Here is a 22,924-nt window from a genome sequence, read left to right as displayed (position 1 = left end):
GTATGACTATAGTTTACTAGGACCAGCTACAGAGCAGAGATACCCACCACTTCTCAGTCAGGGCCGTCCTACTGAATAACTGTATGAGCTGATGAAGAGGGTCGATCCTCTTGGCTCCCTCATCTTCTTCAGGAGGCTCCTCTCCTCCCGGTCTCTGTGAAGATAGAATAACAACAACAAAAAAATAGGTTCCTCACAATCCACAAACGTCAAATCTCTTCCTACGGGACCTTCTAGTCTACATTACATCTACACAGGTACCTCTCTCTAGTCTACATTACATCTACACAGGTACCTCTCTCTAGTCTACATTACATCTACACAGGTAACTCTCTCTAGTCTACATTACATCTACACAGGTAACTCTGTCTAGTCTACATTACATCTACACAGGTAACTCTCTCTAGTCTACATTACATCTACACAGGTACCTCTCTCTAGTCTACATTACATCTACACAGGTAACTCTCTCTAGTCTACATTACATCTACACAGGTAACTCTCTCTAGTCTCCTCCACATAGTTCATTCCAGGTAACTCTCTCTAGTCTCCTCCACATAGTCCATTCCAGGTAACTCTCTCTAGTCTCCTCCACATAGTTCATTCCAGGTACCTCTCTCTAGTCTCCTCCACATAGTTCATTTCAGGTAACTCTCTCTAGTCTCCTCCACATAGTCCATTCCAGGTAACTCTCTCTAGTCTACATTACATCTACACAGGTAACTCTCTCTAGTCTCCTCCACCTAGTCCATTCCAGGTAACTCTCTCTAGTCTCCTCCACCTAGTCCATTCCAGGTACCTCTCTCTAGTCTCCTCCACATAGTCCATTCCAGGTACCTCTCTCTAGTCTCCTCCACATAGTCCATTCCAGGTACCTCTGTCTAGTCTCCTCCACATAGTCCATTCCAGGTAACTCTCTCTAGTCTCCTCCACCTAGTCCATTCCAGGTACCTCTCTCTAGTCTCCTCCACATAGTCCATTCCAGGTAACTCTCTCTAGTCTCCTCCACCTAGTCCATTCCAGGTACCTCTGTCTAGTCTCCTCCACATAGTCCATTCCAGGTAACTCTCTCTAGTCTCCTCCACATTGTCCATTCCAGGTACCTCTCTCTAGTCTCCTCCACATAGTTCATTCCAGGTAACTATCTCTAGTCTCCTCCACATAGTTCATTCCAGGTAACTCTCTCTAGTCTCCTCCACATAGTCCATTCCAGGTAACTCTCTCTAGTCTCCTCCACATAGTTCATTCCAGGTACCTCTCTCTAGTCTCCTCCACATTGTCCATTCCAGGTACCTCTCTCTAGTCTCCTCCACATAGTTCATTCCAGGTAACTCTCTCTAGTCTCCACCACATAGTCCATTCCAGGTAACTCTCTCTAGTCTCCTCCACAGTTTATTCCAGGTAACTTTCTCTAGTCTCTTCCACATAGTCCATTCCAGGTAACTCTCTCCAGTCTCCTCTACATAGTCCATTCCAGGTAACTCTCTCTAGTCTCCTCCACAGTTTATTCCAGGTAACTTTCTCTAGTCTCTTCCACATAGTCCATTCCAGGTAAATCTCTCTAGTCTCCTCCACATAGTTTATTCCAGGTAACTCTCTCTAGTCTCCTCCACATAATCCATTCCAGGTAACTCTCTCTAGTCTCCTCCACATAGTTAATTCCAGGTAACTCTCTCTAGTCTCCTCCACATAGTCCATTCCAGGTACCTCTCTCTAGTCTCCTCCACATAGTCCATTCCAGGTACCTCTCTCTAGTCTCCTCCACATAGTCCATTCCAGGTACCTCTGTCTAGTCTCCTCCACATAGTCCATTCCAGGTAACTCTCTCTAGTCTCCTCCACCTAGTCCATTCCAGGTACCTCTCTCTAGTCTCCTCCACATAGTCCATTCCAGGTAACTCTCTCTAGTCTCCTCCACCTAGTCCATTCCAGGTACCTCTGTCTAGTCTCCTCCACATAGTCCATTCCAGGTAACTCTCTCTAGTCTCCTCCACATTGTCCATTCCAGGTACCTCTCTCTAGTCTCCTCCACATAGTTCATTCCAGGTAACTATCTCTAGTCTCCTCCACATAGTTCATTCCAGGTAACTCTCTCTAGTCTCCTCCACATAGTCCATTCCAGGTAACTCTCTCTAGTCTCCTCCACATAGTTCATTCCAGGTACCTCTCTCTAGTCTCCTCCACATTGTCCATTCCAGGTACCTCTCTCTAGTCTCCTCCACATAGTTCATTCCAGGTAACTCTCTCTAGTCTCCACCACATAGTCCATTCCAGGTAACTCTCTCTAGTCTCCTCCACAGTTTATTCCAGGTAACTTTCTCTAGTCTCTTCCACATAGTCCATTCCAGGTAACTCTCTCCAGTCTCCTCTACATAGTCCATTCCAGGTAACTCTCTCTAGTCTCCTCCACAGTTTATTCCAGGTAACTTTCTCTAGTCTCTTCCACATAGTCCATTCCAGGTAAATCTCTCTAGTCTCCTCCACATAGTTTATTCCAGGTAACTCTCTCTAGTCTCCTCCACATAATCCATTCCAGGTAACTCTCTCTAGTCTCCTCCACATAGTTAATTCCAGGTAACTCTCTCTAGTCTCCTCCACATAGTCCATTCCAGGTACCTCTCTCTAGTCTCCTCCACATAGTCCATTCCAGGTAACTCTCTCTAGTCTCCTCCACATAGTTCATTCCAGGTAACTCTCTCTAGTCTCCTCCACAGTTTATTCCAGGTAACTCTCTCTAGTCTCCTCCACATAGTCCATTCCAGGTACCTCTCTCTAGTCTCCTCCACATAGTTCATTCCAGGTAACTCTCTCTAGTCTCCTCCACATAGTTTATTCCAGGTAACTCTCTCTAGTCTCCTCCACATAGTCCATTCCAGGTAACTCTCTCTAGTCTCCTCCACATAGTCCATTCCAGGTACCTCTCTCTAGTCTCCTCCACATTGTCCATTCCAGGTACCTCTCTCTAGTCTCCTCCACATAGTTCATTCCAGGTAACTCTCTCTAGTCTCCACCACATAGTCCATTCCAGGTAACTCTCTCTAGTCTCCTCCACAGTTTATTCCAGGTAACTTTCTCTAGTCTCTTCCACATAGTCCATTCCAGGTAACTCTCTCCAGTCTCCTCCACATAGTCCATTCCAGGTAACTCTCTCTAGTCTCCTCCACATAGTCCATTCCAGGTACCTCTCTCTAGTCTCCTCCACATAGTCCATTCCAGGTAACTCTCTCTAGTCTCTTCCACATAGTCCATTCCAGGTAACTCTCTCTAGTCTCCTCCACATAGTTCATTCCAGGTAACTCTCTCTAGTCTCCTCCACATAGTCCATTCCAGGTACCTCTCTCTAGTCTCCTCCACATAGTCCATTCCAGGTACCTCTCTCTAGTCTCCTCCACATAGTCCATTCCAGGTACCTCTCTCTAGTCTCCTCCACATAGTCCATTCCAGGTACCTCTCTCTAGTCTCCTCCACATAGTTTATTCCAGGTAACTCTCTCTAGTCTCCTCCACATAGTTTATTCCAGGTAACTCTCTCTAGTCTCCTCCACATAGTTTTATCCAGGTAACTCTCTCTAGTCTCCTCCACATAGTTCATTCCAGGTACCTCTCTCTAGTCTCCTCCACATAGTCCATTCCAGGTAACTCTCTCTCTAGTCTCTTCCACATAGTCCATTCCAGGTAACTCTCTCTAGTCTCCTCCACATAGTTCATTCCAGGTACCTCTCTCTAGTCTCCTCCACATAGTCCATTCCAGGTACCTCTCTCTAGTCTCCTCCACATAGTCCATTCCAGGTAACTCTCTCTAGTCTCCTCCACATAGTCCATTCCAGGTACCTCTCTCTAGTCTCCTCCACATAGTCCATTCCAGGTACCTCTCTCTAGTCTCCTCCACATAGTCCATTCCAGGTAAAACTCTCTAGTCTCCTCCACATAGTCCATTCCAGGTACCTCTCTCTAGTCTCCTCCACATAGTCCATTCCAGGTACCTCTCTCTAGTCTCCTCCACATAGTTTATTCCAGGTAACTCTCTCTAGTCTCCTCCACACAGTTTATTCCAGGTAACTCTCTCTAGTCTCCTCCACATAGTTTTATCCAGGTAACTCTCTCTAGTCTCCTCCACATAGTTTTATCCAGGTAACTCTCTCTAGTCTCCTCCACATAGTTCCTTCCAGGTACCTCTCTCTAGTCTCCTCCACATAGTTCATTCCAGGTACCTCTCTCTAGTCTCCTCCACATAGTTTATTCCAGGTAACTCTCTCTAGTCTCCTCCACATAGTCCATTCCAGGTACCTCTCTCTAGTCTCCTCTACATAGTCCATTCCAGGTACCTCTCTCTAGTCTCCTCCACATAGTCCATTCCAGGTAACTCTCTCCAGTCTCCTCCACATAGTCCATTCCAGGTAACTCTCTCTAGTCTCCTCCACATAGTCCATTCCAGGTACCTCTCTCTAGTCTCCTCCACATAGTCCATTCCAGGTACCTCTCTCTAGTCTCCTCCACATAGTCCATTCCAGGTAACTCTCTCTAGTCTCCTCCACATAGTCCATTCCAGGTACCTCTCTCTAGTCTCCTCCACATAGTCCATTCCAGGTAACTCTCTCTAGTCTCCTCCACATAGTCCATTCCAGGTAACTCTCTCTAGTCTCCTCCACATAGTCCATTCCAGGTAACTCTCTCTAGTCTCCTCCACATAGTCCATTCCAGGTAACTCTCTCTAGTCTCCTCCACATAGTCCATTCCAGGTAACTCTCTCTAGTCTCCTCCACATAGTCCATTCCAGGTAACTCTCTCTAGTCTCCTCCACATAGTCCATTCCAGGTAACTCTCTCTAGTCTCCTCCACATAGTCCATTCCAGGTAACTCTCTCTAGTCTCCTCCACATAGTTTATTCCAGGTAACTCTCTCTAGTCTCCTCCACATAGTCCATTCCAGGTACCTCTCTCTAGTCTCCTCCACATAGTCCATTCCAGGTACCTCTCTCTAGTCTCCTCCACATAGTCCATTCCAGGTACCTCTCTCTAGTCTCCTCCACATAGTCCATTCCAGGTACCTCTCTCTAGTCTCCTCCACATAGTCCATTCCAGGTACCTCTCTCTAGTCTCCTCCACAAAATGATCTGAGCATAACATCACGAGGTCTTCCTTCCCTCCGGTGCATTGAGAGGAAATTCTCAGAAACGTTGTCTGAAAGGACCAGGTAACATCCGTTGCATCGTTGACTGCTTTTGTTTTGTAAACAATAGTCTGTTTCTTTGTGCTTTTCAGAAAAATAAATCACTTCGCCCACAATGAATGCTGGGTATCGGAGCCTGGTGAATCCAATCACGACTTCATTTCAAACCGAGAGTTCTATGTCTGCGTGGCTGTGCTCAGAATATCAAATGGATGCTCCGCGAACAACATGAGGACATGGTTTGTGTGCAGGCGGGAAAAAGAGGATCGGCACAATAACACATCACTAGACACATATTGTCACTAGACACAGCAATTTCCCTGCCGTGTGATTTCCCACACAGTGTTCCTGAATTCACACATTAATGAAGGAACACTTACAGTCTGGTCCTCTATGAGCTAATCAATGGAGGAACACTTACAGTCTGGTCCTCTATGAGGTAATCAATGGAGGAACACTTACAGTCTGGTCCTCTATGGGCTTATCAATGGAGGAACACTTACAGTCTGGTCCTCTATGAGCTTATCAATGGAGGAACACTTACAGTCTGGTCCTCTATGAGCTTATCAATGGAGGAACACTTACAGTCTGGTCCTCTATGAGCTTATCAATGGAGGAACACTTACAGTCTGGTCCTCTATGAGCTTATCAATGGAGGAACACTTACAGTCTGGTCTTCTATGAGTTTATCAATGGAGGAACACTTACAGCCAGGTCCTCTATGAGTTTATCAATGGAGGAACACTTACAGTCTGGTCTTCTATGAGTTTATCAATGGAGGAACACTTACAGTCTGGTCTTCTATGAGTTTATCAATGGAGGAACACTTACAGTCTGGTCCTCTATGAGTTTATCAATGGAGGAACACTTACAGTCTGGTCCTCTATGAGCTAATCAATGGAGGAACACTTACAGTCTGGTCCTCTATGAGCTAATCAATGGAGGAACACTTACAGTCTGGTCCTCTATGAGCTTATCAATGGAGGAACACTTACAGTCTGGTCCTCTATGAGCTTATCAATGGAGGAACACTTACAGCCAGGTCTTCTATGAGTTTATCAATGGAGGAACACTTACAGTCTGGTCCTCTATGAGTTTATCAATGGAGGAACACTTACAGCCAGGTCCTCTATGAGTTTATCAATGGAGGCACACTTACAGCCAGGTCCTCTATGAGTTTATCAATGGAGGAACACTTACAGTCTGGTCCTCTATGAGTTTATCAATGGAGGCACACTTACAGCCAGGTCCTCTATGAGTTTATCAATGGAGGAACACTTACAGTCTGGTCCTCTATGAGCTTATCAATGGAGGCACACTTACAGCCAGGTCCTCTATAAGCTTATCCTCAAAGTAGTGCTCCTCAGTCTCGATCCAGGACTTCTCATATCCCTGTAGAAACAGGTTGACCGCCCGGTGCCTGGTGGGAGACAGAGAAGTCATCAGAGGTGAACGGATGAATGGGAGACAGAGAAGTCTATCGTGGACAGGAAGTAGCAGTTGGACAGTGATTCATTATAAAAACTACACAGAACAGGTGTATGTGTACCTGGGTAGGTTAGGGTTAGTTAGATAAGGCATGTGTACCTGGGTAGGTTAGGGTTAGTTAGGTAAGGCAAGTGGAGACATGTTTACCTGGGTAGGTTAGGGTTAGTTAGGTAAGGCAAGTGGAGCCATGTTTACCTGGGTAGGTTAGGGTTAGTTAGGTACGGTAAGTGGAGAGATGTTTACCTGGGTAGGTTAGGGTTAGTTAGGTAAGGCAAGTGGAGCCATGTTTACCTGGGTAGGTTAGGGTTAGTTATGTAAGGCATGTTTACCTGGGTAGGTTAGGGTTAGTTAGGTAAGGCAAGTGGAGCCATGTGTACCTGGGTAGGTTAGGGTTAGTTTGGTAAGGTAAGTGGAGCCATGTTTACCTGGGTAAGTTAGGGTTAGTTAGGTAAGGCAAGTGGAGCCATGTGTACCTGGGTAGGTTAGGGTTAGGGTTAGTTAGGTAAGGCATGTTTACCTGGGTAGGTTAGGGTTAGTTAGGTAAGGCAAGTGGAGCCATGTGTACCTGGGTAGGTTAGGGTTAGTTAGGTAAGGCAAGTGGAGCCATGTTTACCTGGGTAGGTTAGGGTTAGTTAGGTAAGGCAAGTGGAGCCATGTTTAACTGGGTAGGTTAGGGTTAGGGTTAGTTAGGTAAGGCAAGTGGAGCCATGTTTACCTGGGTAGGTTAGGGTTAGTTAGGTAAGGCAAGTTTACCTGGGTAGGTTAGGGTTAGTTAGGTAAGGCAAGTGGAGACATGTTTACCTGGGTAGGTTAGGGTTAGGGTTAGTTAGGTAAGGCAAGTGTAGCCATGTGTACCTGGGTAAGTTAGGGTTAGTTAGGTAAGGCATGTTTACCTGGGTAGGTTAGGGTTAGTTAGGTACGGTAAGTGGAGAGATGTTTACCTGGGTAGGTTAGGGTTAGTTAGGTAAGGCAAGTGGAGCCATGTTTACCTGGGTAGGTTAGGGTTAGTTATGTAAGGCATGTTTACCTGGGTAGGTTAGGGTTAGTTAGGTAAGGCAAGTGGAGCCATGTGTACCTGGGTAGGTTAGGGTTAGTTTGGTAAGGTAAGTGGAGCCATGTTTACCTGGGTAAGTTAGGGTTAGTTAGGTAAGGCAAGTGGAGCCATGTGTACCTGGGTAGGTTAGGGTTAGGGTTAGTTAGGTAAGGCATGTTTACCTGGGTAGGTTAGGGTTAGTTAGGTAAGGCAAGTGGAGCCATGTGTACCTGGGTAGGTTAGGGTTAGTTAGGTAAGGCAAGTGGAGCCATGTTTACCTGGGTAGGTTAGGGTTAGTTAGGTAAGGCAAGTGGAGCCATGTTTAACTGGGTAGGTTAGGGTTAGGGTTAGTTAGGTAAGGCAAGTGGAGCCATGTTTACCTGGGTAGGTTAGGGTTAGTTAGGTAAGGCAAGTTTACCTGGGTAGGTTAGGGTTAGTTAGGTAAGGCAAGTGGAGACATGTTTACCTGGGTAGGTTAGGGTTAGGGTTAGTTAGGTAAGGCAAGTGTAGCCATGTGTACCTGGGTAAGTTAGGGTTAGTTAGGTAAGGCATGTTTACCTGGGTAGGTTAGGGTTAGTTAGGTAAGGCAAGTGGAGACATGTTTACCTGGGTAGGTTAGGGTTAGGGTTAGTTAGGTAAGGCAAGTGGAGCCATGTTTACCTGGGTAGGTTAGGGTTAGTTAGGTAAGGCAAGTGGAGCCATGTTTACCTGGGTAGGTTAGGGTTAGTTAAGTACGGTAAGTGGAGCCATGTTTACCTGGGTAGGTTAGGGTTAGTTAGGTACGGTAAGTGGAGCCATGTTTACCTGGGTAGGTTAGGGTTAGTTAGGTACGGCAAGTGGAGCCATGTTTACCTGGGTAGGTTAGGGTTAGGGTTAGTTAGGTACGGCAAGTGGAGCCATGTTTACCTGGGTAAGTTAGGGTTAGTTAGGTAAGGCAAGTGGAGCTATGTTTACCTGGGTAGGTTAGGGTTAGTTAGGTAAGGCAAGTGGAGCCATGTTTACCTGGTTAGGTTAGGGTTAGTTAGGTAAGGCAAGTGGAGACATGTTTACCTGGGTAAGTTAGGATTAGTTAGGTAAGGCAAGTGGAGCCATGTTTACCTGGGTAAGTTAGGGTTAGTTAGGTAACATAAGTGGAGCCATGTTTACCTGGGTAAGTCAGGGTTAGTTAGGTAACATAAGTGGAGCCATGTTTACCTGGGTAGGTTAGGGTTAGGGTTAGTTAGGTACGGCAAGTGGAGCCATGTTTACCTGGGTAGGTTAGGGTTAGGGTTAGTTAGGTAAGGCAAGTGGAGCCATGTTTACCTGGGTAAGTTAGGGTTAGTTAGATAAGGCATGTTTACCTGGGTAGGTTAGGGTTAGTTAGATAAGGCATGTTTACCTGGGTAGGTTAGGGTTAGTTAGGTAAGGCATGTTTACCTGGGTAGGTTAGGGTTAGTTAGGTAAGGCAAGTTTACCTGGGTAGGTTAGGGTTAGGGTTAGTTAGGTAAGGCAAGTGTACCTGGGTAGGTTAGGGTTAGTTAGGTAAGGCATGTGTACCTGGGTAGGTTAGGGTTAGTTAGGTAAGGCAAGTGTACCTGGGTAGGTTAGGGTTAGTTAGGTAAGGCATGTGTACCTGGGTAGGTTAGGGTTAGTTAGGTAAGGCATGTTTACCTGGGTAGGTTAGGGTTAGTTAGATAAGGCATGTTTACCTGGGTAGGTTAGGGTTAGTTAGGTAAGGCATGTTTACCTGGGTAGGTTAGGGTTAGGGTTAGTTAGGTAAGGCAAGTGGAGCCATGTTTACCTGGGTAAGTTAGGGTTAGTTAGGTAAGGCAAGTGTACCTGGGTAGGTTAGGGTTAGGGTTAGTTAGGTAAGGCAAGTGGAGCCATGTTTACCTGGGTAAGTTAGGGTTAGTTAGGTAAGGCAAGTGTACCTGGGTAGGTTAGGGTTAGGGTTAGTTAGGTAAGGCAAGTGGAGCCATGTTTACCTGGGTAAGTTAGGGTTAGTTAGGTAAGGCAAGTGTACCTGGGTAGGTTAGGGTTAGGGTTAGTTAGGTAAGGCAAGTGGAGCCATGTTTACCTGGGTAGGTTAGGGTTAGTTAGATAAGGCATGTTTACCTGGGTAGGTTAGGGTTAGTTAGGTAAGGCATGTTTACCTGGGTAGGTTATACAGCGGAGCCATTCTGAAACAGGCCACTACAGCCCTCTTCCTCTGTTTAGAGAGCAGCTTGTGCCACACAGCCTTCTTACTCCTTTGTGGATGTTCCACCTACAGGAAGAGGAGGGGCATAACATTACCAATTCACAATACTCAAAGGAAAGGGAGGGGCATAACGTTACCAATTCACACAACTCAAAGGAAAGGGAGGGGCTTAACATTACCAATTCACACAACTCAAAGGAAAGGGAGGGGCATAACGTTACCAATTCACACATCTCAAAGGAAAGGGAGGGGCATAACGTTACCAATTCACACAACTCAAAGGAAAGGGAGGGGCATAACGTTACCAATTCACACAACTCAAAGGATAGGGAGGGGAATAACGTCACCAATTCACACAACTCAAAGGAAAGGGAGGGGCATAACGTTACCAATTCACACAACTCAAAGGAAAGGGAGGGGCATAACATTACCAATTCACACAACTCAAAGGAAAGGGAGGGGCATAACGTTACCAATTCACACAACTCAAAGGAAAGGGAGGGGCATAACGTTACCAATTCACACAACTCAAAGGATAGGGAGGGGAATAACGTCACCAATTCACACAACTCAAAGGAAAGGGAGGGGCATAACGTTACCAATTCACACAACTCAAAGGAAAGGGAGGGGCATCGCATTACCAATTCACACAACTCAAACTCATTTCTAACAGGACTTCAGAGTTAACCAAATATCCATTGAGAAATCTGGGATAATACGCTAGGGGTCAAACCATATAACTGAAAACCAAATCAGGCCACATATTCTTTATGAGGATATTTAAACGTCCTTTTGCTGAGATGGAAATGACCCTCAGCTCTGCAGGAAAGGGCACACCGTCATAAAATACCAATGTTGTCCCCCAAAGTACTTTCCTTTGGACGGTTTCTAACATAATAGTGAGACGACTTCAGACCCGGGTCATGTTCAATAGGCACCAAACTGAAAAAAACCTGACTGAAACAGGGACTTTAGGTTTTCTATGACAAAACCTTTCAAAATGTGTCTATAAACCAAAGAAAACAGGCAGAAATAGGGACGGACTGCCTGGTTTTCTGTTGCTTAACGTTTTAAAAAGTGACGAAAACCAAAGAAAACAGGCAGAAATAGGGACGGACTGCCTGGTTTTCTGTTGCTTAACGTTTAAAAAAATGACTATAAACCAAAGAAAACAGGTAAAAATAGGGACGGACTGCCTGGTTTTCTGTTGCTTAACGTTTTAAAAAATGACTATAAACCAAAGAAAACAGGTAAAAATAGGGACGGACTGCCTGGTTTTCTGTTGCTTAACGTTTTAAAAAATGACTATAAACCAAAGAAAACAGGTAAAAATAGGGACGGACTGCCTGGTTTTCTGTTGCTTAACGTTTTAAAAAATGACTATAAACCAAAGAAAACAGGTAAAAATAGGGACGGACTGCCTGGTTTTCTGTTACTTAACATTTTGAAAACGTTTTCCATTGCATGCCCTAAATGAACATGACCCTGATGTTTCCCAGAACCCACCTGGTCTAGATAGAAGAGGACGTGAGCGATGTCCAGGACTCTCTCTACAGTCTTCTCTGGGTCTGACGTGTCCTCACTCCTGTTAGGAAGGTCCTTATACAGAGCCATCTGCCAGCGGATAGCAGGGTCCTCCAGCTACACACAGAGAGAGAGAGAGAATAAATTATTGGAGGCGAAACAGGAGGTTTAAGCATGTCTGAGGTCTAAGCAAAGCTACGTGATTTCACTGTGAGGGTTCGTTAACCTGGTCCCTGTTTTGGGGTTTCCGTTCCAACTCCTATAGTCGTTGGCATACCAAAAAATAGGAGTTGGCTTTTCAGCACGAATCAAATCAAATCAAGCTTTATTTATACAGCACATTTCAGACATGGAATGAAAGACAATGTGGCTTCACAGGAAGAAAAAAACGGGAAAAAAAACAAATGAAAATAAAACGGAGGATAAAAAAAAATAAAGAATAACAAAAACTGAACGAATAAAAAAAACCCTGAGGAAAAGGCAAAGTTAAAAAGGTGTGTTTTAAGATCTATTTTAAATATGTCCACAGTTTCAGCCCCCCTCAGGTTCTCTGGCAGGCTATTCCAGAGGCTGGGGGCATAGTAACTAAAGGCTGGGGGCATAGTAACTAAAGGCTGGGGGCATAGTAACTAAAGGCTGGGGGCATAGTAACTAAAGGCTGGGGGCATAGTAACTAAAGACTGGGGGCATAGTAACTAAAGGCTGGGGGCATAGTAACTAAAGGCTGGGGGCATAGTAACTAAAGGCTGGGGCATAATAACTAAAGGCTGGGGGCATAGTAACTAAAGACTGGGGGCATAGTAACTAAAGGCTGGGGGCATAGTAACTAAAGGCTGGGGGCATAGTAACTAAAGGCTGGGGGCATAGTAACTAAAGGCTGGGGGCATAGTAACTAAAGACTGGGGGCATAGTAACTAAAGGCTGGGGGCATAGTAACTAAAGGCTGGGGGCATAATAACTAAAGGCTGGGGGCATAGTAACTAAAGGCTGGGGGCATAGTAACTAAAGGCTGGGGGCATAGTAACTAAAGGCTGGGGGCATAGTAACTAAAGGCTGGGGGCATAGTAACTAAAGGCTGGGGGCATAGTAACTAAAGGCTGGGGGCATAGTAACTAAAGGCTGGGGGCATAGTAACTAAAGGCTGGGGGCATAGTAACTAAAGGCTGGGGGCATAGTAACTAAAGGCTGGGGGCATAGTAACTAAAGGCTGGGGGCATAGTAACTAAAGGCTGGGGACATAGTAACTAAAGGCTGGGGGCATAGTAACTAAAGGCTGGGGGCATAGTAACTAAAGGCTGGGGGCATAGTAACTAAAGGCTGGGGGCATAGTAACTAAAGGCTGGGGGCATAGTAACTAAAGGCTGGGGGCATAGTAACTAAAGGCTGGGGGCATAGTAACTAAAGGCTGGGGGCATAGTAACTAAAGGCTGGGGGCATAGTAACTAAAGGCTGGGGGCATAGTAACTAAAGGCTGGGGGCATAGTAACTAAAGGCTGGGGGCATAGTAACTAAAGGCTGGGGGCATAGTAACTAAAGGCTGGGGGCATAGTAACTAAAGGCTGGGGGCATAGTAACTAAAGGCTGGGGGCATAATAACTAAAGGCTGGGGGCATAGTAACTAAAGACTGGGGGCATAGTAACTAAAGACTGGGGGCATAGTAACTAAAGACTGGGGGCATAATAACTAAAGGCTGGGGGCATAGTAACTAAAGACTGTCTCTCCATGCCTCTTGGTCCTAGGCTTTGGATAGTTAAAAGAGGACCTGAGGGACCAACTGGGTACATAACTTAAAAGCATGTCTGACATGTATTGGGGTGCACAATTGTGGATTGATTTAAAAACCAATAGATTAATCTTTAAATGAATTCTAAAACTGACAGGCAGCCAGTGTAGAGACCTTAAAACCGGTGTAATGTGTTCTCTGTCTGGTCTTGGTCAGTACCCTGCAGCATTCTGTATGTTTTACAGTACAGAGACCTTAAAACCGGTGTAATGTGTTCTCTGTCTGGTCTTGGTCAGTACCCTGCAGCATTCTGTATGTTTTACAGTACAGAGACCTTAAAACCGGTGTAATGTGTTCTCTGTCTGGTCTTGGTCAGTACCCACCCTGCAGCATTCTGTATGTTTTACAGTACAGAGACCTTAAAACCGGTGTAATGTGTTCTCTGTCTGGTCTTGGTCAGTACCCTGCAGCATTCTGTATGTTTTACAGTACAGAGACCTTAAAACCGGTGTAATGTGTTCTCTGTCTGGTCTTGGTCAGTACCCTGCAGCATTCTGTATGTTTTACAGTACAGAGACCTTAAAACCGGTGTAATGTGTTCTCTGTCTGGTCTTGGTCAGTACCCTGCAGCATTCTGTATGTTTTACAGTACAGAGACCTTAAAACCGGTGTAATGTGTTCTCTCTGTCTGGTCTTGGTCAGTACCCACCCTGCAGCATTCTGTATGTTTTACAGTACAGAGACCTTAAAACCGGTGTAATGTGTCTCTCTGTCTGGTCTTGGTCAGTACCCTGCAGCATTCTGTATGTTTTACAGTACAGAGACCTTAAAACCGGTGTAATGTGTTCTCCGTCTGGTCTTGGTCAGTACCCACCCTGCAGCATTCTGTATGTTTTACAGTACAGAGACCTTAAAACCGGTGTAATGTGTTCTCTGTCTGGTCTTGGTCAGTACCCTGCAGCATTCTGTATGTTTTACAGTACAGAGACCTTAAAACCGGTGTAATGTGTTCTCTCTGTCTGGTCTTGGTCAGTACCCTGCAGCATTCTGTATGTTTTACAGTTGACAAATAGCATTCTTGGGTAGACCAGACAGGAGAGCATTACAGTAGTCAAGCCTGCGTGTAATAAAAGCATGGATGAGTCTCTCTGTATCCGCCTGAGAGAGAAACAGTCACACCTTGGCAATGTTCCTCAGGTGGTAGAAAAGCTATTTTGGTCCCATTCCTAGTGTGATTAGAAATTGGGTTCAGATTCTAAAATAACAACTAGGTTTTTTTTACCTGGTGTTTTATGTTTATTGCCCGTAAATTAAAACGTGAGGCCATATTCTCTCTCTGTGCTTTTTCTTCAACAATAAGTACCTCGAGCTGGAGCAAGTTGTGAGCCATCCAAGTATTTAAATCAATAATACAGTCTAATTATTTATCCGTGGACATAAAATCCTCTGGTGACACAGAAATATAAAGTTGTGTATCGTCTGTGTAGCAGTGAAAATCAATGTTGTGCTTTCTGATAATGATGCCAAGGGGTAATATATATAAACTGAACAGTGCCGGACTGATAATGCTGCCAAGGGGTAACATAAATAAACTGAACAGTACCGGACTGATAATGCTGCCAAGGGGTAACATATATAAACTGAACAGTACTGGACTGATAATGCTGCCAAGGGATAACATAAATAAACTGAACAGTACAGGACTGATAATGCTGCCAAGGGGTAACATATATAAACTGAACAGTACCGGACTGATAATGCTGCCAAGGGGTAACATATATCAACTGAACAGTACTGGACTGATAATGCTGCCAAGGGGTAACATATATAAACTGAACAGTACCGGACTGATAATGCTGCCAAGGGGTAACATATATAAACTGAACAGTACCGGACTGATAATGATGCCAAGGGGTAACATATATAACCTGAACAGTACTGGACTGATAATGCTGCCAAGGGGTAACATATATAAACTGAACAGTACTGGACTGATAATGCTGCCAAGGGGTAACATATATAAACTGAACAGTACTGGACTGATAATGCTGCCAAGGGGTAACATATATAAACTGAACAGTACCGGACTGATAATGCTGCCAAGGGGTAACATATATAACCCGAACAGTACCGGACTGATAATGCTGCCAAGGGGTAACATATATAACCCGAACAGTACCGGACTGATAATGCTGCCAAGGGGTAACATATATAACCCGAACAGTACCGGACTGATAATGCTGCCAAGGGGTAACATATATAACCCGAACAGTACCGGACTGATAATGCTGCCAAGGGTAACCCGAACAGTACCGGACTGATAATGCTGCTAAGGGCTAGCATATATAAACTGAACAGTACCGGACTAATAATGCTGCCAAGGGGTAACATATATAACCCGAACAGTACCGGACTGATAATGCTGCTAAGGGGTAACATATATAAACTGAACAGTACCGGACTGATAATGCTGCTAAGGGGTAACATATATAACCCGAACAGTACCGGACCCAAAACTGAACCTTGTGGAACGCCACGTGATGTATTATGTATTGTGTTCACCAAGGGTGACAAAAAAAAACTCTCGACCGGTTAAATCGGTCCTAAACCAATTTAGAACTGGACCGGAGAGGTCAAACCAACCTCTCCTGAACCAGAGGTCAAACCATCCTCTCCTGAACCAGAGAGGTCAAACCATCCTCTCCTAAACCAGAGAGGTCAAACCAACCTCTCCTGAACCAGAGAGGTCAAACCAACCTCTCCTGAACCAGAGAGGTCAAACCAACCTCTCCAGTCTGTCCAGAAGGAAACCACGGTAGACAGTGTCGAATGCAGCAATTAAGAGTACAAGGACAGAGAGCTGTTTGGCATCTGTGTCGGCTCTAAGATCATTTACCACTTGAACTAAGGCTGTCTCTGTGCTGTAGTGGGCACCAAAACCTGATTGGAATTATTCAAAAATACAGTTGGCACTTAAGAAATAATTTAGCTGTTTGAAAACCAATTTTCCCCAGAATGTTGCGTAAGAATGGAAGGTTGGAGATCGGCTGAAAATTCCTAAGAGCTGAAAAAAAATCTAGATTACTTTTCCTAAGAAGGGCGTTTCACCATGACAGGTTTTGAGTGCAGTGGGGAAAGTGCATATGAACGGGGAGGGATTAACAATAGCTTGCACTTCTTCAGATAGGTAATTTGTTTTTGAAGAAGGTGGTGGGGATAGGATCGAGAAGGCAGGTAGAAGACTTAAGTTGTGACTTTCCTGAGCGTGTCTGTGTCAACCAGGGGAATATAAATCCATCGTGCCTTTGAGTGGTAGACTAGGGCACATATCAAACTTTCTCACGAGTTCTTGCTCGACTGATACCCAGCCTAATGTTAGTTATCTCATCTCTGAAATATGCCGCCCACTCATCACCTTTTAGATGTGGAGGAAAGTTCCCATAGGTTTTCCGGGGTAGGATTTATCAGTCCATCAATGGTCGAGAAGAGCACTTTTTGAATTATTCTGATTATTAGTGATCGAGTTAGAAGACTGAGCTCGTCTGCCATTTTCTAATGGCCCTGTTATATACGCCAACTTGATCTCTCTGAATATCATAATGGCCCTGTTATATATACCAACTTGATCTCTCTGAATATCATAATGGCCCTGTTATATACGCCAACTTGATCTCTCTGAATATCATAATGGCCCTGTTATATAGACCAACTTGATCTCTCTGAATATCATAATGGCCCTGTTATATACACCAACTTGATCTCTCTCTGAATATCATAATGGCCCTGTTATATAGACCAACTTGATCTCTCTGAATATCATAATGGCCCTGTTATATAGACCAACTTGATCTCTCTGAATATCATAATGGCCCTGTTATATAGACCAACTTGATCTCTCTGAATATCATAATGGCCCTGTTATATACACCAACTTGATCTCTCTGAATATCATAATGGCCTTGTTATATACACCAACTTGATCTCTCTGAATATCATAATGGCCTTGTTATATACACCAACTTGATCTCTCTGAATATCATAATGGCCCTGTTATATACACCAACTTGATCTCTCTGAATATCATAATGGCCTTGTTATATATATGTTATATGTTATATATACCCACTGTTCCTAGGCCGTCATTGAAAATAAGAATTTGTTCTTAACTGACTTGCCTAGTTAAATAAAGGTAAAATTTAAATAATAAATATGCCAAATTGCTCTCTCAGAACATCATAATGGACCTGTAATTTTAACTTTCTCCACTTCCACTCTGCAATTTCTCTTTAATTGATTAGATGAACAGATCTGGGAACAGGTAAAGGGTTAAGGTTGTGAGGATCAGGGGTTACCCACCAACGCAGTATTACACCCATACATGCTCTGCCCTAAGGCTCCCAGGTGGCCCTCTCGAATCCTGGACGTGCCCAGGATATCAGTGGCTCTACCCGGGGCCTTGCCCTGCCCATGATGCATCACATGATCCACAGACGAGGCCTTCTTGATGCCTGCCAGGGTGGTCCTGGGAGTTCTGTGGGTGTAGCTACTCTCCACAGTGGCAGAGCGCTTGCGGGCGCCAGCCAGACATTTGTGCCCGCCGGGCATCTCTAAGGCCGGAGGTTTAGAGGCCTGCTGACTCTTCATCCATTTCATCACTAGGATCAACTTCTTCACCAGCTTTTTGAAGTGGAACACTCGGTACTGAGGATGGTGACGGAGGAGGAAGGGTGGCGGCGGTGGACAGGACATGCAGGACATGCAGAGAGAACGGTGAGATGGAGACAGAGAGACAGAGAGAGATGATGGTGAGCTGGAGGAATGGAGGGAGACGGGACATGCAGGTTTATGAAGGACAAATGAAACCTCTATTTGTCTTTTTAGGTCTAATACTTAACTTCATCCAAAATGACTTCTTATTGGGTGAAGTACCGAGTCAGCTTATACAACATTGTATAGTACTACAATACTGTAGCATGGTGTATATTAGTATGAGTATATACTACGGTGTATAGTACTACAATACTGTAGCATGGTGTAGAATAGTATGTACTATGTTGTATAGTACTACAATACTGTAGCATGGTGTATATTAGTATGTACTATGTTGTATAGTATTACAATACTGTAGCATGGTGTATATTAGTATGTACTATGTTGTATAGTACTACAATACTGTAGCATGGTGTAGATGAGTATGTACTATGTTGTACAGTACTACAATACTGTAGCATGGTGTATATTAGTATGTACTATGTTGTACAGTACTACAATACTGTAGCATGGTGTAGATGAGTATGTACTATGTTGTATAGTACTACAATACTGTAGCATGGTGTATATTAGTATGTACTATGTTGTATAGTACTACAATACTGTAGCGTGGTGTATATGAGTATGTACTATGTTGTATAGTACTACAATACTGTAGCGTGGTGTATATGAGTATGTACTATGTTGTATAGTACTACAATACTGTAGCATGGTGTATATGAGTATGTACTATGTTGTATAGTACTACAATACTGTAGCATGGTGTATATTAGTATGTACTATGTTGTATAGTACTACAATACTGTAGCATGGTGTATATTAGTATGTACTATGTTGTATAGTACTACAATACTGTAGCATGGTGTATATGAGTATGTACTATGTTGTATAGTACTACAATACTGTAGCGTGGTGTATATTAGTGTGTACTACGTTGTATAGTACTACAATACTGTAGCATGGTGTAGATGAGTATATACTACGTTGTATAGTACTACAATACTGTAGCATGGTGTAGATGAGTATATACTACGGTGTATAGTACTACAATACTGTAGCATGGTGTAGATGAGTACGGGTGCATGCTGATGATGTCACAACTGAGACAGTAATAAAGTAGTGGTCACCTTTCCCTGCAGGTGCAGGTTGTTCCTGATGATCTCCCGCACCTCGTCCTCCGTGTCTTTCTGTTGACAAAACATCACAGAAACGCTGATTCATTGGGTTGACTGTAGCAAACAAGGGGCACATGGAATGTTCTACTTACTGGGGAGTCAATGAATGTCAATGAGACACCTGACCATTTCATTAGAGACGTAAGAGATTTACCTGACTGAGACGTCAGTGATTTACCTGACTGAGACGTCAGTGATTTACCTGACTGAGACGTAAGTGATTTACCTGACTGAGACGTCAGTGATTTACCTGACTGAGACGTAAGTGATTTACCTGACTGGGACGTAAGTGATTTACCTGACTGAGACGTCAGTGATTTACCTGACTGGGACGTAAGTGATTTACCTGACTGAGACGTAAGAGATTTACCTGACTGAGACGTAAGTGATTTACCTGACTGAGACATCAGTGATTTACCTGACTGAGACTTCAGTGATTTACCTGACTGAGACGTAAGAGATTTACCTGACTGAGACGTAAGTGATTTACCTGACTGAGACGTAAGTGATTTACCTGACTGAGACTTCAGTGATTTACCTGACTGAGACGTCAGTGATTTACCTGACTGAGACGTCAGTGATTTACCTGACTGAGACGTAAGTGATTTACCTGACTGAGACTTCAGTGATTTACCTGACTGAGACGTAAGTGATTTACCTGACTGAGACGTCAGTGATTTACCTGACTGAGACTTCAGTGATTTACCTGACTGAGACTTCAGTGATTTACCTGACTGAGACGTAAGTGATTTACCTGACTGAGACGTCAGTGATTTACCTGACTGAGACGTCAGTGATTTACCTGACTGAGACGTCAGTGATTTACCTGACTGAGACTTCAGTGATTTACCTGAGACGTCAGTGATTTACCTGACTGAGACGTCAGTGATTTACCTGACTGAGACGTCAGTGATTTACCTGAGACGTAAGTGATTTACCTGACTGAGACGTAAGTGATTTACTTGACTGAGACTTCAGTGATTTACCTGACTGAGACTTCAGTGATTTACCTGACTGAGACTACAGTGAGTTACCTGACTGAGACGTAAGTGATTTACCTGACTGAGACGTCAGTGATTTACCTGACTGAGACATCAGTGATTTACCTGACTGAGACGTAAGAGATTTACCTGACTGAGACGTAAGTGATTTACCTGACTGAGACTTCAGTGATTTACCTGACTGAGACGTAAGTGATTTACCTGACTGAAGCGGATCTTGGCCAGAGCGATCAGTTCCTGGTCTCCCGGAGCGCAGATATTCAGTCCTACAGGAAGTAGTCTCTTCAACGCTGCTACGATGAGGCTGGTCTGCATGGAGTAGCGATCACCCTTCCTCTTCATCTTCTTCCTCTCCTGGTCGGACACGGCTCCCTACAGGGGAGACGCCAGGTGACAAGTCAACAAGTCAGCAGCACCACCTGGTCTCACTACTGGTGTCCCCCAGGGCTCTGTACTAGGTTATTTTTAATGTCTCACTACTGGTGTCCCCCAGGGATCTGCACTAGGTCCTCTTTAATGTCTCACTACTGGTGTCCCCCAGGGCTCTGTACTGGGTCCTCTTTAATGTATCACTACAGTTGTCCCCCAGGACTCTGCACTAGGTCCTCTTTAATATCTCACTACTGGTGTCCCCCAGGACTCTACACTAGGTCCTCTTTAATGTATCACTACTGGTGTCACCCAGGGCTCTGTACTAGGTCCTCTTTAATGTATCACTACTGGTGTCCCCCAGGGCTCTGCACTAGGTCCTCTTTAATGTATCACTACTGGTGTCCCCCAGGGCTCTGCACTAGGTCCTCTTTAATGTCTCACCACTGGTGTCCCCCAGGGCTCTGTACTGGGTCCTCTTTAATGTCTCACTACTGGTGTCCCTCAGGGCTCTGCACTAGGTCCTCTTTAATGTCTCACTACTGGTGTCCCTCAGGGCTCTGTACTGGGTCCTCTTTAATGTCTCACTACTGGTGTCCCTCAGGGCTCTGTACTAGGTCCTCTTTAATGTCTCACCACTGGTGTCCCCCAGGGCTCTGCACTAGGTCCTCTTTAATGTCTCACCACTGGTGTCCCTCAGGGCTCTGTACTGGGTCCTCTTTAATGTCTCACTACTGGTGTCCCCCAGAGCTCTGTACTAGGTCCTCTTTAATGTCTCACTACTGGTGTCCCCCAGGGATCTGCACTAGGTCCTCTTTAATGTCTCACTACTAGTGTCCCTCAGGGCTCTGCACTATGTCCTCTTTAATGTCTCACTACTGGTGTCCCTCAGGGCTCTGTACTAGGTCCTCTTTAATGTCTCACTACTGGTGTCCCCCAGGAATCTGCACTAGGTCCTCTTTAATGTCTCACTACTAGTGTCCCTCAGTGCTCTGTACTAGGTCCTCTTTAATGTCTCACTACTGGTGTCCCCCAGGGCTCTGTACTAGGTCCTCTTTAATGTCTCACTACTGGCTCTGTACTGGGTCCTTTCTTGTTCTATCTGAACACCAAGCCACATCTCAGGTCAAGAACAACTTATCCATTTAATTATATTCAGTCATCACAACTTACTGTGCAGTCTTCATCATATTGGGGGACTTTGACTTATATATGGTATATAAAGTCATAGTACACTAAATTGTACATATCAATGTGTAAAAAAATCACGCTCGTACCATCTATATAACACCACTTGCCTTGGACATCTTTGACTTGGTGTCTGTGATGAGGAAGGACATATTGTTGATCTCATTCTGAACCACAAAGTTCTGCTCCTCCCGTTTAAAATTCTGCCGTGGAAGAAATACAATATTTCAGTGTTGGATATTGCCAAGGATTTATGCAAATGTCGCCTGCAGCCTGACGGGGGACTTGGAGAAGAACAAACACACATGAACGCTCTAGAGATACATCACAGTCTTATAGTTCTCGCTGCCAGGCAAGCAAATGTAAAATGTATTTATTTCAGAAAGAAATACTGAAGAATTCCTAGAATCGAATGGGGTTTTAATAGGATTATTTTTTTATAAGTGTATTGTGCACTTTCAGAGTCCCTTGGTGACGACCAATAGAAACTATCACAGAGTGATTAAGACATGACATTGACATGTTTCATGGAAACTATTACAGTGATGTGATGTTTCATATGTGACATTGTCTCTGTGTAGCTTACATGAGACTTGGAATGTGACATTGTCCCTGTGTAGCTTACATGAGACTTGGAATGTGACATTGTCTCTGTGTAGCTTACATGAGACTTGGAATGTGACATTGTCTCTGTGTAGCTTACATGAGACTTGGAATGTGAAACTGTCTCTGTGTAGCTTACATGAGACTTGGAATGTGAAACTGTCTCTGTGTAGCTTACATGAGACTTGGAATGTGACATTGTCTCTGTGTAGCTTACATGAGACTTGGAATGTGACATTGTCTCTGTGTAGCTTACATGAGACTTGGAATGTGACATTGTCTCTGTGTAGCTTACATGAGACTTGGAATGTGAAACTGTCTCTGTGTAGCTTACATGAGACTTGGAATGTGACATTGTCTCTGTGTAGCTTACATGAGACTTGGAATGTGACATTGTCTCTGTGTAGCTTACATGAGACTTGGAATGTGACATTGTCTCTGTGTAGCTTACATGAGACTTGGAATGTGACATTGTCTCTGTGTAGCTTACATGAGACTTGGACCAGAATATGAAGACCTCTGCTACCATGCGGAAGAGCTCCTCAGCATCAGGGTTCGATTCTTTCAGCCATTTGGCCCTAAGACAAAAACACATTGGAAACAAATTACAGTATTCAGTTGGATGAAACAGTCAGACCAACAGAAACTAGTTACAGTGTTCAGTTGGATGAAACAGTCAGACCAACAGAAACTAGTTACAGTA

General features: G+C 44.3%; 1 protein-coding gene across 1 annotated transcript in view; it reads right to left on the bottom strand.

Moving 5' to 3' along the window:
- The window catches only part of LOC129843404 (ryanodine receptor 2-like), a gene marked incomplete at its 5' end in the record, with an annotated part of 131,407 nt that overhangs the window by 82,944 nt on the left and 25,539 nt on the right, over positions 1 to 22,924 (bottom strand). The window contains 8 exon segments of the mRNA XM_055912113.1: positions 48 to 154; positions 6,491 to 6,587; positions 9,821 to 9,933; positions 11,374 to 11,508; positions 19,013 to 19,072; positions 20,263 to 20,433; positions 21,729 to 21,821; positions 22,712 to 22,799. Coding sequence (XP_055768088.1) covers positions 48 to 154; positions 6,491 to 6,587; positions 9,821 to 9,933; positions 11,374 to 11,508; positions 19,013 to 19,072; positions 20,263 to 20,433; positions 21,729 to 21,821; positions 22,712 to 22,799 — 864 coding nt within the window.

The sequence above is a fragment of the Salvelinus fontinalis genome, unplaced genomic scaffold (genome assembly GCF_029448725.1).
Source record: "Salvelinus fontinalis isolate EN_2023a unplaced genomic scaffold, ASM2944872v1 scaffold_0131, whole genome shotgun sequence".
Taxonomy (NCBI): Eukaryota; Metazoa; Chordata; class Actinopteri; order Salmoniformes; family Salmonidae; genus Salvelinus; species Salvelinus fontinalis.
The sequence above is the reverse complement of the archived record's forward strand: the minus strand, read 5'-3'. Positions and strand labels throughout refer to the sequence as shown.